The 15,437-nt window shown below is 35.6% G+C and overlaps 1 protein-coding gene across 5 annotated transcripts in view; it reads right to left on the bottom strand.

Annotated features, from left to right (window-relative positions):
• NEK1 (NIMA related kinase 1) overlaps nt 1–15,437 on the bottom strand; it is a 213,697-nt gene that overhangs the window by 80,276 nt on the left and 117,984 nt on the right. For all 5 annotated transcript variants that reach the window (XM_047717704.1, XM_047717706.1, XM_047717707.1 and 2 more), the window contains 3 exons: nt 5,403–5,534; nt 3,002–3,067; nt 2,700–2,928 (listed from right to left, as the gene is read on the bottom strand). In XM_047717704.1, the coding sequence (XP_047573660.1) occupies nt 2,700–2,928; nt 3,002–3,067; nt 5,403–5,534 (427 nt within the window). The remainder of the gene's footprint in view (nt 1–2,699; nt 2,929–3,001; nt 3,068–5,402; nt 5,535–15,437) is intronic.

Here is a 15,437-nt window from a genome sequence, read left to right as displayed (position 1 = left end):
ACTGACATGGATGGAACTGGAGGGTATTATGCTAAGTGAAATAAGTTAAGCAGAGAAAGACAATTATCATATGGTTTCACTCATAGGTGGAACATAAGGAATAGGGCAGAGGACCACAGGGGAAGGGAAGGAAAATTGAATGGGAAGAAATCAGAGAGGGAGACAAACCATGAGAGGCTCTGGACTCCAGGAGACAAACTGAGGGCTGCGGAAGGGAGGGGGGTGAAGGGATTGGGTAACAGGGTGATTGGTATTAAGGAGGGCATGTGTTGGGATGAGCACTGAGTGTTATACACAACTAATGAATCTAATGAATTGAACACCACTTCAAAAACTAATGATGTACTATATGTGGGCTAACTGAACGTAATAAAAAGAAATAAAATGTTGAGAACAGTAAATCATGTAGATCATACAATGGACTATTAAATAGCTATAAAGAAGATAAAGGAAATTTTTTAATGTAGAGATATGAAAAGATTTATAAAACATACTTACATGTAAAATAAATACAATAAATGATACATAACATAAATGCAACATAAAGGTATACGATATGTGTCTTTATTCAGATACACACACACACACAAACACACAAACAAAAAGGAGCTCAGAGGAATAAACAATAAACTACCTCAGTGGTTACCTGGTAACAAGGATGGAAATGGCATATATGTTGAGGTGGAGAGAAATTTTATACATTGTTTATACTATGTAAAAACATCACATAAATATATTGCATACTTAGGTTAAACACGATTTTTGAACTCATGAGAGGAAGTATTGTTCATATAACAGTATTAGTCTCATGCTAACTTTCCACATAAAAGTGCTTTTAATAAGGTAATGAGGTGTCTCAAATGTCCTCACCTTATTTGTCTGAGATAGGCCTATCTAATCATTCAAAATTACCAATCCTTGTGTTTCTGGTCTGCATATGACCTTTCTTCCTAGTTTTTAAGAAAATATGGCAGGAAAAAAATATGGCAGGAATTTTTTCATCTTATATAAAACTTACTTGCATTTCTCTACCTTTGCCTTTATCCCAACCTGTCACACTGGTTTGAGTTTATTGTCTCAGAGGTGCTCTAAATCATTTATAGCCCCATCAGCTGAGAGATCTCACAACATCAGTTGTGTTTATCATCATGTGTATGTAATTAATAACCACTTTTATGCATAAAATATGTGCTACATGATAGGGAACACAAAACATGCAGCACAACTCCCATGAGAGAAGACAGATGATTATCTCATGGGAGATGGCTACTGATTAATAATCAACACAAATATAACACAGATAATGGAATTATCTGACAAAGATTTTAAAAGTTATTATAAAAATTTTCCAGGAAACAATCATGAATGCTCTTTATAGCAATGAAAAACAGTCTGAAAAAAGAAATTGAAGACATTAAAGAAAATTTTAAGAAATTCAAATTTCAATACCCCTAAATAAAATTTTACTGGAAACACAGCAATGCTAATACATTTGCATATTGTCTATTGTTACTTTCACACTATATTAGAGAAGTTCCAACAAGAGTCCTTATGGCCTGTGAAACCTAAAATAATTACTATCTGGTATTCACAGATAACATTTGCTAACCCTTGTTTCAAAGACTGCACTCTGCACTCAGAGTAAATTCATACTGTTTCAGAGAGCCAATGTATAGTACCCTTCATGATCTGGTCCTGCTTACCTCCTTGAAGGCTTCTACTTGCCATTCTTTGTCTTATTTTAGCCATCCATTCTGAATTATACCAAGTTCCCTGAATTTTACATACTCTCTCACCTTGGTCCTGGTTATTCTATGCCTAAAACACTTGGCTTGGATTTTGGTTTAGTTAACTACTTATCCCTCGGCTATTCCCTTTTTCCAGAAAGCATTTCCTTGGCTTCCCTAAGACTGATACATGTCCTAATACATATTCTTACAGTAGCCTATGATAATTTCTAGTATATTCCTTATCAATTACAATTGCCTCTATCTTGTCTCTCATTCCACCAGACCCTAAGCTCCTTATGTCTTAACCATTATTGTATCTTCATTGCTAAGGAATGTGTGGCATTTAATGGGACTAAAAAGAACTGCTAAATAAGTAAATAAAATAAAAGACACCACAGGTTAGAGTCTTTGAGCTTTTCTCCAATGCAAGAAAGAATTCTATAAAAACAGTCCATTAAAAATTACTTAAAACTGTATTTAGTTGGTTGACAATCAGACTTGTCCTTTCAGAATGTAAGCTCCACAAAAGCACATGCTTTTATTTACTATTGTATCTCTCTCTGTGTCTTGGACAATGCATGAAAACTATTGCTCAATAACTATTGCTGAATAAATAAATCATTAAGTGAGATCTTTTCCATACCCCTGGCTACATACCGAAGAGACCTGAGATTCTGTGAAAGTTTGCTACTTTCATTCTCAAACAGATTAAAGTAATACAATTGGTAGAAAGAGTTAAAGTAATACAATTTAAATATTTATCATTAGTTCCCACTCTCATACCACATACTATTGTAATAAAAAATCCTTGCTATTCTTAAGGCTGAATAGTTTTCTCCACTTTTCATATACAAAGAAAATTTTTCCAGCCTCTCTCAATCCTTCTAAGTGTTCTTTCTTTCCAAGCATCCAGTCTACAAGTTTACATGTGTGCTAGACCATCATAGAATATCAACATTTTATACATACTTTCAGTAGCAGAGAAGGATGTGTCCAGTGTTAAGTCATCCAAAGGAATGACAAGTTGACCTCCTGTCTCCCATTTCTTGCGATCAGATGAAACCGATTTTTCTTTTTCATGCTCTTTGGCATCTGCATTATCAACTATCTCACACGTATCAGAGTGACATTGCTTTTCTTTTTCATCTTCTTGAGCTTTAAGATTTTGATTTAATCTACGTAGTATTTCTCGCTTACTCTGAAACAGTTAAAGTGTTATATTTTAATATCTATACAATTAAGTGAAATGAGAGCTTGAAAACTGTACTTACTGAAATAGCATTGTTAGTCTTCTGCATGTCTTCTGAGGTTTCCTGGGTATCAGTTAAACTTCTGTCCTATAATACAGATAGTTACAGAGTAAGGAATGTTATTTTAAATGTCTACCTTAAAAACTTACATATTTTTATTACTTTTTGTTTTTCATTAGTTGCTCCTTGTGAATTTTTTTTAATCCCTGTAAATTGTTAACATAGCTTCCTTCATTATCAGAAATGAGAAATAGTTACATATAATCAAGTAATAGACTTAATAGAAGGAGGACCAATTCTCAATTATTTATCTTATTTTTAGATTACTGATCACATACATATTTAACTACATCTTCTTCCTTTTGACATCTTTTTTTTGGTAATTTGGTAATTTTATTTCAATGGTAGAAATAAAAAGAAAATTAACTGCCCCATTTTTTTTTTTTTTTTTTTTTAAAGAGAGAGACTGTGCATGCACTCAAGGGAGGGGAAGGGGAAGAAGGGGAGAGAAAATCTTAAGCAGGCTCCACATACAGTGCAGAGCCCAATGCAGGGCTTAATCTCACTATCCTCAGATCATGACCTGAGCTGAAATCAAGAGTCAGATGCCTAACCAACTGATTACTCATATACTCTTTTAATCAAAGCTAGGGAGTTTTGGTGGATAAAGTAATTCAGGCTAGACTGTGTTATTTTGAAGCTGCCTTTATGTTTCAGGTATATATATTCCTATAAAGCCACACTACCAAACATAATTGAGAATTGGCTTCTCTCCATAAGCAAAGAGAATAATAAAAATAAGTTCTGAGTCCTTTATACCAACAATAATATAAAGTCTGTCTTTTGATTAGTATAATCATAGTGATCTAGACCAACGAGAATTTTTAAACACATGAAAAGAAGTAGTTATGAAAGTTCTGAAAGCAAAAGTAATCTGAAAGATGCAAAGAAAGAGCATTTTTCAAAGTTTTAAATAAGCAGTATTTACCAAGACAACACATAAAGAAAAACCATTTCATTATACAGATTACCTCAAATTTTGTAATATTTGAGGAAAATGCAAAAGAGTATAGTGGTCAGTTTTAAAGTAATACATGTAAATGAGACAAAGAGCATTTTACCCAATAAAGTAGTCAGGAATTAGCAGTCGCTACAACCAGAGAGATGAACAGCTAGTTGAGATGTGAGACTGGGTACCAGGAAGGAAAACACACAGTGGTATCTAAAGTTGAAGTGAACAATGCAGCACACGCAAAATCATTATCAGAAAGAAAAAGAGACTAAACCTACTGGAAGAACAATAGTTTTGTATATGAAGTTCTTGAGAGTGACCAAGAAACTTGCATTTTCCTACTCAGTCTTATTTTCAAGAAAAACACAAAGGCCATAAAAAAAAATTGGTGTATCAGTAACATCTGCGTTGTCTGCAAAAATTTAATGAAACTCGGCAATTAAAAGGCAAAAGACAATAAAAAAGAAAAGAGAAAATCAAGTTAATATGTTATATAATTCAGTAGACTTTTCCTCTCTGTTGTGTTAAATTCTAGGCTGAAATTCCCTATGAAGAGCCCATTTCCTTTAATCTCAGCACAGAGTTTTCATGTTTTATTTTTTTTTTTAAGATTTTTATTTATTTATTTGACAGAGAAAAAGACCACAAGTAGGCAGAAAGGCAGGAGGGGGGCAGGGGGGAAGCAGGCTCCCTGCCAAGCAGAGAGCCCGATGTGGGGCTTGATCCCAGGACCCTGAGATCATGACCTGAGCCGAAGGCAGAGGCTTAACCCACTGAGCCACCCACGTGCCCCGAGTATTCACGTTTTAAATGAACACCTGACACATACTTCTAAGTTTAAACTTTTTACTTGCCCCAAATTCTTTGTTTCTGTATTCATATAGCATGATAGAGATTCATTCGTAGAAGGTAAAAGAAATAATTGATGGATTAAGTATAATTATATTAAATCTTCCAACATCTGTTGTGCCAAAAATTTAAAAATAAATATAAACATGTCTTGGGCTTTATTCCTAAAGTTAATTAAAGTACCAAAGAGACATTATTTAAATAAAAAATGAACATTTGTTTAAAAAAAAAGGAATCTGTTAATTGTGAGAGCTGGGGTATAAAAATGTTTGTTGCATTATATTCTGTACATTTCTGTATATATTTTATTTGTTAAATATTCTTTTAAAGTAAAAATGAGAGACAATCAGATGAATCTATTTTTATGTAGTAGATGGTCCTAGATATAAACCTATGAGCAGTAAGGCTCCAACACTCACAGTAAACCATACACAAAAATCTTAAGAAGTTATTTTATTTTCCCTAGAAAAATTTAATATATTATGAATTAATATAACTTCATTAAATTTAATCCTTCTAATAAACTTTCACTTTGAGGAGTTCTAAATTTAAGAAACTTACCAAACCCACTTCTTTCAAAGCTGAAGTCACAGAAATAACAGATCTCATCTGTTGCTTTGATGGAGAGCCACCTGTTTCATGTTGTCCCAAAGACGGAGACATATCAGAATTCTTTACTCCTTTAGCCACCAACTATAATAAAGAATTTAAATACAATTGCAAATTTATAGTTGTATAAAGAGATAAAAATTTAAAAAAGTAAAAATATAAGATCACTGTTTATCCACTCTATCTATTGATTTATTTGAGAGAGAGAGAGAGAGAGCATGAGAGGAGAGAGAGCAGTGGGAGAAGCAGATTCCCTGCCGAGCAGGGAATCCGATGCGGGACTCGATCCCAGGAGTCCAGGATCATGACCTGAGCCGAAGGCAGTTGCTTAACCAACTGAGCCACCCAGGCTATCCACTCTATCTAAAAGTACAGCTTTTTTCATTTCTCAATTTTTTAAAAAAGATTTTATTTATTTATTTGACAGAGAGAGAACACAAGTAGGCAGAGAAGCAGGCAGAGAGAGAGAGAGGGGAAGGGAAGCTGGTTCCCTGCCTGGGATCATGACCTGAGCCGAAGCCAGAGGCTTTAAACCACTGAGTCACCCAGGCGCCCCTCATTTCTCAATTTTTATTGTATAAGACAATGTGCTAAATCTGAGGAAAGATCAGAAGAGAAAGAAACATCTCTGGCCTCAGATGTAAAATAATAATGTCTCATGTAGTACTACATAACTCCTTCCCATTGCATTAACAGTGTTTAATAAAATAACCTTTAAAAAAATCCTGACTTGTAAAAGACATTAAATTTTAATTCACTACAACATTTGATGGGAAAAAATATTTTACTTATTAATCTTACACTTCAAAGAGAAATGCTTGTGCAAATTCTAAAAGTTCAGTACAATCTTCTTGAAGTTTGAAGCTCACCCGACATAAGAATCCTCATTATAGGAATGTCAACATAATGGAAGAATGGAAGAAATGAAAGGTGCAAGTAACAAAATTTTAACTTCACCAAAAATATCACTTATTATATCATATTTGTTCATTTTTATCTTACCATTTAGACTCTAAACAATATGAATGAACTAAGATACTGAACCATTAATATAAGGAAATGGCATTCACAGATACGCTCACAGTAACATGGCAGCAAGTCTGCTCACTACTTCTTTCTTTCTTTTTCTTTGAAGTCAGTCACTTAACTGGCTGAGCCACCCAGGCACCCTGATCTCTGCTATTTCAAAATTCACATCAGATTTATTTATTAAAATAGCAGGAATCAGAAATCTGATATGAGGGGCGCCTGGGTGGCTCAGTGGGTTAAGGCCTCTGCCTTCGGCTCAGGTCATGATTCCAGAGTCCTAGGATCGAGCCCCACATCGGGCTCTCTGCTCGGCAGGGAGCCTGCTTCCTCCTCTCTCTCTCTCTGACTGCCTCTCTGCCTACTTGTGATCTCTGTCTGTCAAATAAATAAATAAAAATCTTAAAAAAAAAAAAGAAATCTGATATGATTTTTTGAGAGAAAAATATTCAATATTTGATAAAAATTAACCAACATATTCAAAGATGTTTTAAGTGCTGAGTACAGTGCCATATAATGGACATCCAAATTGAATGATACATGGCAACTATGTGACGTGACAAATGTATTAACTAGACTTACTGTGGAAACCATTTCAGAATACATACATATATCAAATCATCATGTTATGTATCTTATACTTACACAATATTGTTTGACAATTATATCTCAGTAAAATTAGGGGAAAAAAACCTAATATACTGTAGACCAGAACTAACTGCAATAATTTTCTAACAAACAAAAGACAAAAACAAAATGGATCATATAATGCTTTCTTTCAAAGGACTATAAATTATAAGAGAAAGGGAAACATAAATCAATCAGTATGTTACAGAGAAATAAAAGTAGATAGATGTGTGTTAAATGGTCTGGAAGAAAAATAAACAAGAAAAAAAAAAGAGAGAGAGAGAGAAAGATCTGTGTAAAGCCAGGAAGGGAAATGATGAGAGTGGCCTTTGCAGGGCAGCCAGTTTGAACAGCCATTCATTGTTTAAGGAGGTCATAAAATATAGTTCTAGTGGGACAGTTCTACACTTAAATCACCAAACTCTCATTTACTAGTCCTGTGATTTTTCATTGTTTCTTATCCTCCTTGAACTTCAAACTTTTTCTCTTTAAATTGGGAATGCTACACTCATTATCTCCTTACTGTAGGGATTAAATGTGATAATTTATGTAAAGTGACAGTTGTGTTCCTAATAAACAGTAGTAATTACACTTCAGTAAACATTTATTTAGTTTCTATTAAATAAAGTTATTTGGCTTAAGTACTAAAAGTCTGATTTTAGACCCTGACAAAATGAAAAAACTGGCTTTTTTCAAACGGCTAATGACTGGCATATATATAGTCTATTATCTAAGACAACCTGACAATCAGACAATCTGAATCAGGCAATCTGATTCAATGTGTAAGGCAGAGTTAATGTCACCTTGATAATAATGACCTTCAGCAGCTTTCAGTAAATGCTTATAATAAACATATACTAGTCTCTCCCGTGGGTCAACTAAACTAAACAGATCCTAAGACCTGAAATAATAAACACACAGAAAAAGTCAGACATAATGAAATCTAAACCAAAGAACAGACTGCCCTACAAAGTATTCCAATTACTTAATAACAAAACTATGTCAGTTAACAAAAATATAAAGGTAATTCAGAGTGACTACTGAGGTGCTGGAACATCATTATAAGCCCAGGTAACATACACCACTACCTGATTAGTACAACAGGAGCTGGGCCTTCTATCTAAACATAATGGATATATTATTCATAACCTGAATGTTAAGGCTATTCAATGTTAACCAGATCTTGAGACAGAATAACTTATTTTTAAATTGTCAAAAGAGAAAACACTAGACTGAGTTCTTAATTCAGGAAGTTCATCCAAGGACAAAAAACACAAAAATGAAACTAAGAAAACAGAACAAAGTTTCACGGATGATAAAGACATTAAAGCCTCAAAAAATATTTTTTTGTTAAAATTTATCACCTAGTTACATCTAGTTAAGCACAGTTTTTCAAAATCCAAAGTTGGAAAAAAAATTGCAACAAAAATAAAACACTGACTTGAAAGTTTCATTAGGCAAGTTCAAAAAAATAAACTGCTTTAGGGGCTATTTTCCCCAGCCATTTACTCACTAAGTTCCTAAATTCAAGACTTTTCTACTTACATCACCACAAAAAGTTTTTAATTATCACTCTAAAATTGCTTAGATTTTATCTGTCAATTGTATCTGCTTCAATTTCCTGAAAAATTAATCAGCAGTGCCACCAAATGACAAAAGGCAAAATTTCACCAAATAGTGAGTCCAGGTTTATAAACACATGAAACTATTGGTTTACCTATTCTCGAAGCATAAATATAAATATTATTTCACCTCTAAATTCTGAATGACTTAAAGATTTTATTTATGTTGGGAAAATTTTAAATTGGCCTGATTCCATATTTTGAATATAGAGCAATTTCACACATAATTTTATATAACTTAAAGATACTACACAGTTAAATTTTATCAAATTCACATTTAACCTCTTAAAACCTCATCTTTGAAGAACCAAAAATACAGAAGTATTTTTTCTGAATAATCTTTATGAACTGGTAATGCTATAATGTATTTATAAGAATGTCTATGAATAAGAATGTCTATGAATAAGAACAAGGTGGCCAGAAGAGTATTTCTCTACCCTGAAGGAAGCCTTATAGAACTTTATGGCAGATCCAAAGAATAGGACAAAGATAGAAACAAAAATGAAACAGACAAGAAAAGAGATAAAGGCAGTGAAAAAGGAATTCCTCATACTCAAAAACAGTCTCTCACCAAATCAATACATATTTTCCTTGATTGTTTTTCATTTCATTTTAATTATTAAATGCATTGCTACTCTTTTTTTTTTAATTTTTATTTATTTGACAGAGAGAGAGAGAATGAGAGAGGGTTCACAAGCAGGGGGAGTACGAGAGGGAGAAGCAGGCTTCCCGCTGAGCAGGGACCTAATGGGGCTGGATCCCAGAACCCTGAGATCATGACCCAAGCTGAAAGCTCCTAGCCCCCAGGAGCCCCTAAATGCATTGCTACTCTTAAAAAGCTATCTTCCTGGGGTGCCTGGGTGGCTCAGTGGGTTAAGCCTCTTTCTTTGGCTCAGGTCATGATCTCAGGGTCCTGGGATAGAGCCCCGCATTGGGCTTTCTGCTCAGCAGGGAGGCTACTTCCTCCTCTCTCTCTCTCTCTGCCTGCCTCTCAGCCTACTTGTGATCTTTGTCAAAAAAATAAATAAAATCTTTAAAAAAAAAAAAGCTTTCTTCCTTACGTTTCACTCAGAATATGAGCATATATGCCAACTGAGAAAAGCAATACTATATTATTTGGGGGAAAAAACTATTACAACATATGAAAATTTTTCTTCATTTTAAAATCCTATGCTGTACTATAATTTTTATACTGAAATATGTCAAAGAGAAAATTCCATAAAATGGGTCTTACATGCCAATGAATCAGAATAATTAAGGCAATGATTTCTATGACTGTTAGATCAATGATATTTTTGATAATCCATTGAAAGATATGTGGTCCTTAAAGGGATAGTATCCAAGATCTGTAAAGAACTTATCAAACTCAACCCCCAAAAAAGAAATAATCCAGTCAACAAATGGGCAGAAGACATGAAGAGACACTTCTCCAAAGAAGACATGCAAATGGCTAACAGACACGTGAAAAAATGTTCAACATCACTAGCCATCAGGGAAATACAAATCAAAACCACACTGAGATACTACTTTATACCAGTTAGAATGGCTAAAATTAACAATACAGGAAACAACAAATATTAGTGAGGATGTGGAGAAAGGAGACCCCTCTTACACTGTTGGTGGAAATGCAAGCTGATGCAGCCACTTTGGAAAACAGTATGGCGGTTTCTCAAGATGTTAAAAATAGAGCTACCCTATGACTCAGCAATTGCACTACTAGGTATTTACCCCAAAGATGCAGATGTACTGAAAAGAAGGAGCACTGCACCCCAGTGTTCATAGCAGCAATGTCCACAATAGCCAAACTGTAGAAGGAGCCGAGATGTCCTTCAATAGATGAATGGATAAAGTTTAAGTACTTAAATTATGAAGATTATTTTTCTAAATAACTTATATAGAACAATATTAGAGACCAAGCTTTTCATTTAGGAGATAAGGAAATAAAGGCCTACAAACATTAAGTCAGTTTTCCAAACAGGCAAATTAACTGGCAGAGCTAAGACTAAAAATCAAGTATTCTGATTCTTAGACTTATTTTTTTTCTCATGACACAAGAATGAATTTAGTAAACCAATGTTTGAACACTCCTCTATATATAACTCTGAAATGTCATGAGCCATAGAATTCCCAATGAATTTGTGTTACTATTCACCAGATGCCAGGCTAAGCATTTTACAAGGTAAATCAGGGTCCTTTGGTTGAAAAAAATAGAAACTAATTCTGGAGGAAAGGAGGGGAGGAAGGGTAAAGAAGAAGAGAGAAAAGAACTGTAAAAGATTATAAAAGCAAAGGGCAGCCCTCCAAATAGAAGAGTAGCTGCATGGATGAACCTAAGTAGCGAAACTTATTCATTGTTTCATCATGTTCTCTTACTGGATTCAATAAACTTCAAATCTTTTGACATTATGCTCCAGCTTTAAGACCTGAGAGATGATTCATTTGGTCTACTTTAGAGGACATGCCTATCTTTTAGCTAGGAGAAGCCAGAATACTTTGTTTGACAGTCTTACCAAAAGAGCACACAATAATTCCCCCAAATGAAAATGGGTTGCCTGCCTGTTGGACCTGACAAGTCAGGCACACTGCCATAATCTAAAGCTGCCACCATACAAATACTTCTAAAAGAACTTGAGGAAATACAAAGTTGTCCCATACTAGGAACTAGTATTCTCTATCAATAATAAAATCATAAAAGCTTTCATTTGTGCACACTTTAGAACTATCCAAGACAGATACACTATTAACAGCGAAAACGCATACAGAGAAAAAACTTTATACTGGTTTAAAAGGCTTAGAAAGCAAAGACTTTCGTGGTGCGGGGGGGTGTTCCTGGACTATATTTGAACTATATGGATGCTCTTGAAAATGCAGTGTTTGGATGGATGAGGTCTACCTAGTGCAGTCTTCTGGAAGGAGAAGCCTAGCTCCAATTGACTATCTGAGGAAACAGAACTGTGCTATTATGCAGCTGCCTAGTAATAAAAGTATTATATGAGAATGTATAGCACCTGCTCAGAGCTGAATCAATGTTGGACATAATTTATAAAATGTACTTGTTGACATATAAAACCTAACACACTTCCAGCGGTGCTCCCCTGTTCCTCTCCCTCTGCCTACACTATACCACTACCACAACCACCTGAAACTTCTGCTGCTGTTGCTTAGGGAAAGTTAGCTAAATGCATCAGAGGAGCAGCTATGAAACAGGGTTCCTCAGTCTTAGTGGAATCCTGATTCTCTGATGTTCTTGAAAATTTTCATGTCAAAAAAACTTATCTTGCAGACCTCTCTGAAAACACTGTTAATGTCCAGTGACACTTGGAATGGGGAGCATGATTCCAAATTGATCTCATGATGTGTCTGTTTAAATGGATGAGATTATGTGCTGTATGGGCCTACTTAGCCAGAGGGAGTCATTTTGTGTTTATGCAGTGAACTTAGATTGACCCTGCCCCTCCCAGAAGAACTTACTTGCAAAGCCTAGATACAAGGGCGGATCAGGCCAGGTGAAGACATCCAATCAGTGGGGGCACATAGATCTACTAGGGTAAATTGAAATTCAATTGGCCACCCATGTGTACCCTAGCATGACTGTGCAGTTTTCTCTGTATGTTGCAGACCTAGCATGACTGTGCAGTTTTCTCTTGTGTATTGCAATCTCATTGGCCACCTGTGTATAGCCAGGCTCAACTACCTCTATAAAAGTTAAGTTTGTGAGGGTGGAAGGGGTCGCCTCTTTGTAAGAGATGGCCCCAACCAGTCGGTTTGATTCTCGATGCTTGGCATGAAATAAAGCTTTGCTTGACCTTCACTTTATATCAGTCTCACTCCTTTGATTATGGATCCTAACAGTGGAAAGACTAAGAACATTCTGAAGTAGTCAAAGATGGGGAGTAGGTCCACCAGAAGCCTTACAGGCCTATATGGCAGGTCCAAAGAATGAGACGATAGAAATAAGATACACAACAAAGAGTGAAATGCACAGCAGAAGGAACACAGCATATTCAAAATATAGTCTCTGACCTAACCAAAGAATAGACTTCCACAGATATGTTTCCTGAATTGATACTAAGAAATATGCAGATTGGGTACCCCACTATGATAATTTAGATTAAAAATACAGTAAACAGCTCCATTCAGAACAGTAGAACTGTAACTGGAGGATGTCAATGGAAGCGTCAAGCACCAATGAGAATAAGAAGACAAAAAAGGGGTGCCTGGGTGGCTCGGTTGGTTAAGCGTCTGCCTTCAGCTCAGGTCATAATCTTGGAGTCCTGGGACTGAACCCCAAGTTGACTCCCTGCTCAGTGGGGAGTCTACTTCTCCTCCATTTCCCTCTGTCCCCCCACTCATGCTCAAGTGTTCTTTCTCTCAAATAAATAAATAAAATCTTTTTTAAAAAAAGAAAAGGAATAAATGAAACAGTCAACTGAATCGATAGATATACTGATACTGAATGATCAAGCATATATTTACACTGACTCCTGGACAGTGGTCATGATCTTGTTGAATGGGTAGGACAATGGGAAATAAACTATAAAAAGAAAGCCTGTTTGGGGAACTGTGTTTTCGAAAACCGTTATACAAGATGTACTTAAGACCACATTTAGAGGTGTTTGTGGGCTACAAACACCTCCACCTCTAGAGGTGTTTTGCCCACAAAAAGCAGATTTCAGGAAAGAAACAATTACACAGCTCCACTTTGTGTTCCCTGAGCTATATTAACTTGGGCTTTGGAAGCATAACATTCTGAATCACTAATATGAGCAGTTCCTAAATGACGGAGAAAAGGAAACATTTCCCATTGATAAATGTGCTACTCCACTATCCCATGTGCCAATCACAACATGAACCAAGACACAGCCATTCATTTTACTCTGGGGAAATCACAAGGTGTATACATAGCTGGCACAGACTGGCAGGTGGCTATATAAGCCTGCTGCCGATACAGGCCTATGCATGCATGCATACTGATAGCAGAGTATATGGAGTAGCTGTCCCATCTCTAAGACTAAAGGGTATCACATAATCAAAGCCATGCAGACCGCTATTTTCGAAAATGTGGATGCCCCATCTAATTTTGGATAATAGATCATATTTTAAAAACAAGTCTGATTTACACTAAGCATAAGCGTATCATATTTAATGGATATATTACTATCCCAATCACCTTCATGTGCTATATAAACTGCTAGAATGGATTATTAAAGACTAAACTAAAAACTGCAAGGGCAATTAATGGTCCATAAAGTTTGCAACTGCAATATTATTGCTGAACACAAGGATGGTGGCAGCAGGCTTATCATGAAGAAAGCTGATTGAAAAAGAATACACAGGGAGGTTCATACAGATTCATCTTGATATAATCTCTGCCCCTCTGTGCAAATGAGCACAAGATGAAATGTCCCTGTTTCCTGTGTTGAAGACACAAAACCAAGAGAAAAAAGCAGATTGTTCCTGATATATAGATCGATCTATCTATCTATCTATCTATCTATCCCACCAAAGGTAGGCTCATACTATTTTCCAGATTAAGGTAACCCTGAAGGGACTTGGGTAATAAATCATTGGTTCTGACTACGAAGATGAATTATTTCTACTTCTGACAAATTTGGCTGTTGAAACGTTCTCTTGAGGAACAGCTGATGAGTTAGCACTGTAATTGTCTCATACTCTTGTCCTATTCATGCTACTCCATCTGAAATAAGGGGGAGGAAAAGGGAATTAAGGAATAATAGGTTCAAAATATTTAAAAAGTATAGCAATCTAAAGCTAGGTAAATTTTGGTCATTGGGCCAGGAGATAATTTACTAGACACTCTTGGGGAAGATGAAATATATTATCACAGTTAGTTTCACATTCAAACTTGTCCATGTTATAACAGGAAAGGAAAAGGGGGAATGAGATGAGATTTCTCTACTGCTAGACTTTTAAAACTTAGGAGAAAAATGTAACTAAGAGGATGAACAAATCAGAACAGCTATTAAATGAGATTACTTTGAACAGAAAACAAAAAGGAATTCTCAAACAATCCTTAGACTTATTCTAACTTTTGGAATTGTCTCTTTCACACATTCTCTTATACCTAAGTGGTTCTTTTTCATCAGGAAGCTGGTAAGAAGAGAATCTCCCTATATGTTATTCAAATGGTGAATTAGGAAGAGACACACAAGACATATGATCAAACTCCAAAACACACCGCTGATAAAAACTATTAAATCCTAGATACAACTATACTCCTTATTATTTTACCATATATAACAGTAAAATGACAAAAATATTTCCATTAAAAATAGGAACAAAGGACGCCTGGGTGGCTCAGTTGGTTAAGCCACTGCCTTCAGCTCAGGCCATGAGCCCAGGGTCCTGGGATCGAGTCCCGCATCAGGCTCCTTGCCCCCCAGGGAACCTGCTTCTCTCTCCGCCTCTGCCTGCCACTCTGCCTGCTTATGTGTGCGCTCTCTCTCTCTCTCTCTGACAAATAAATAAATAAAATCTTTAAAAAAATAGGAACAAAATATTATCCCTATTATTGTTTAATGTTGTCCTAGAAGTTCAGGCCAATGTAATAAAAGTAAAACAGTAAGACAAGGTACAGCTTAAAGAAAGCAAGGGAAATTAAGGTTAGTGCATACGAATAAAGACTTTGGGTGCCTGGGTGGCTCAGTTGGTTGGGCAACTGCCTTCGGCTCAGGTCATGATCCTTGAGTCC

The sequence above is a fragment of the Lutra lutra genome, chromosome 2, assembly GCF_902655055.1.
Source record: "Lutra lutra chromosome 2, mLutLut1.2, whole genome shotgun sequence".
Classification (NCBI taxonomy): domain Eukaryota; kingdom Metazoa; phylum Chordata; class Mammalia; order Carnivora; family Mustelidae; genus Lutra; species Lutra lutra.
Note: the sequence above shows the minus strand (reverse complement) of the source record. Positions and strands in the feature narration are given on the sequence as shown.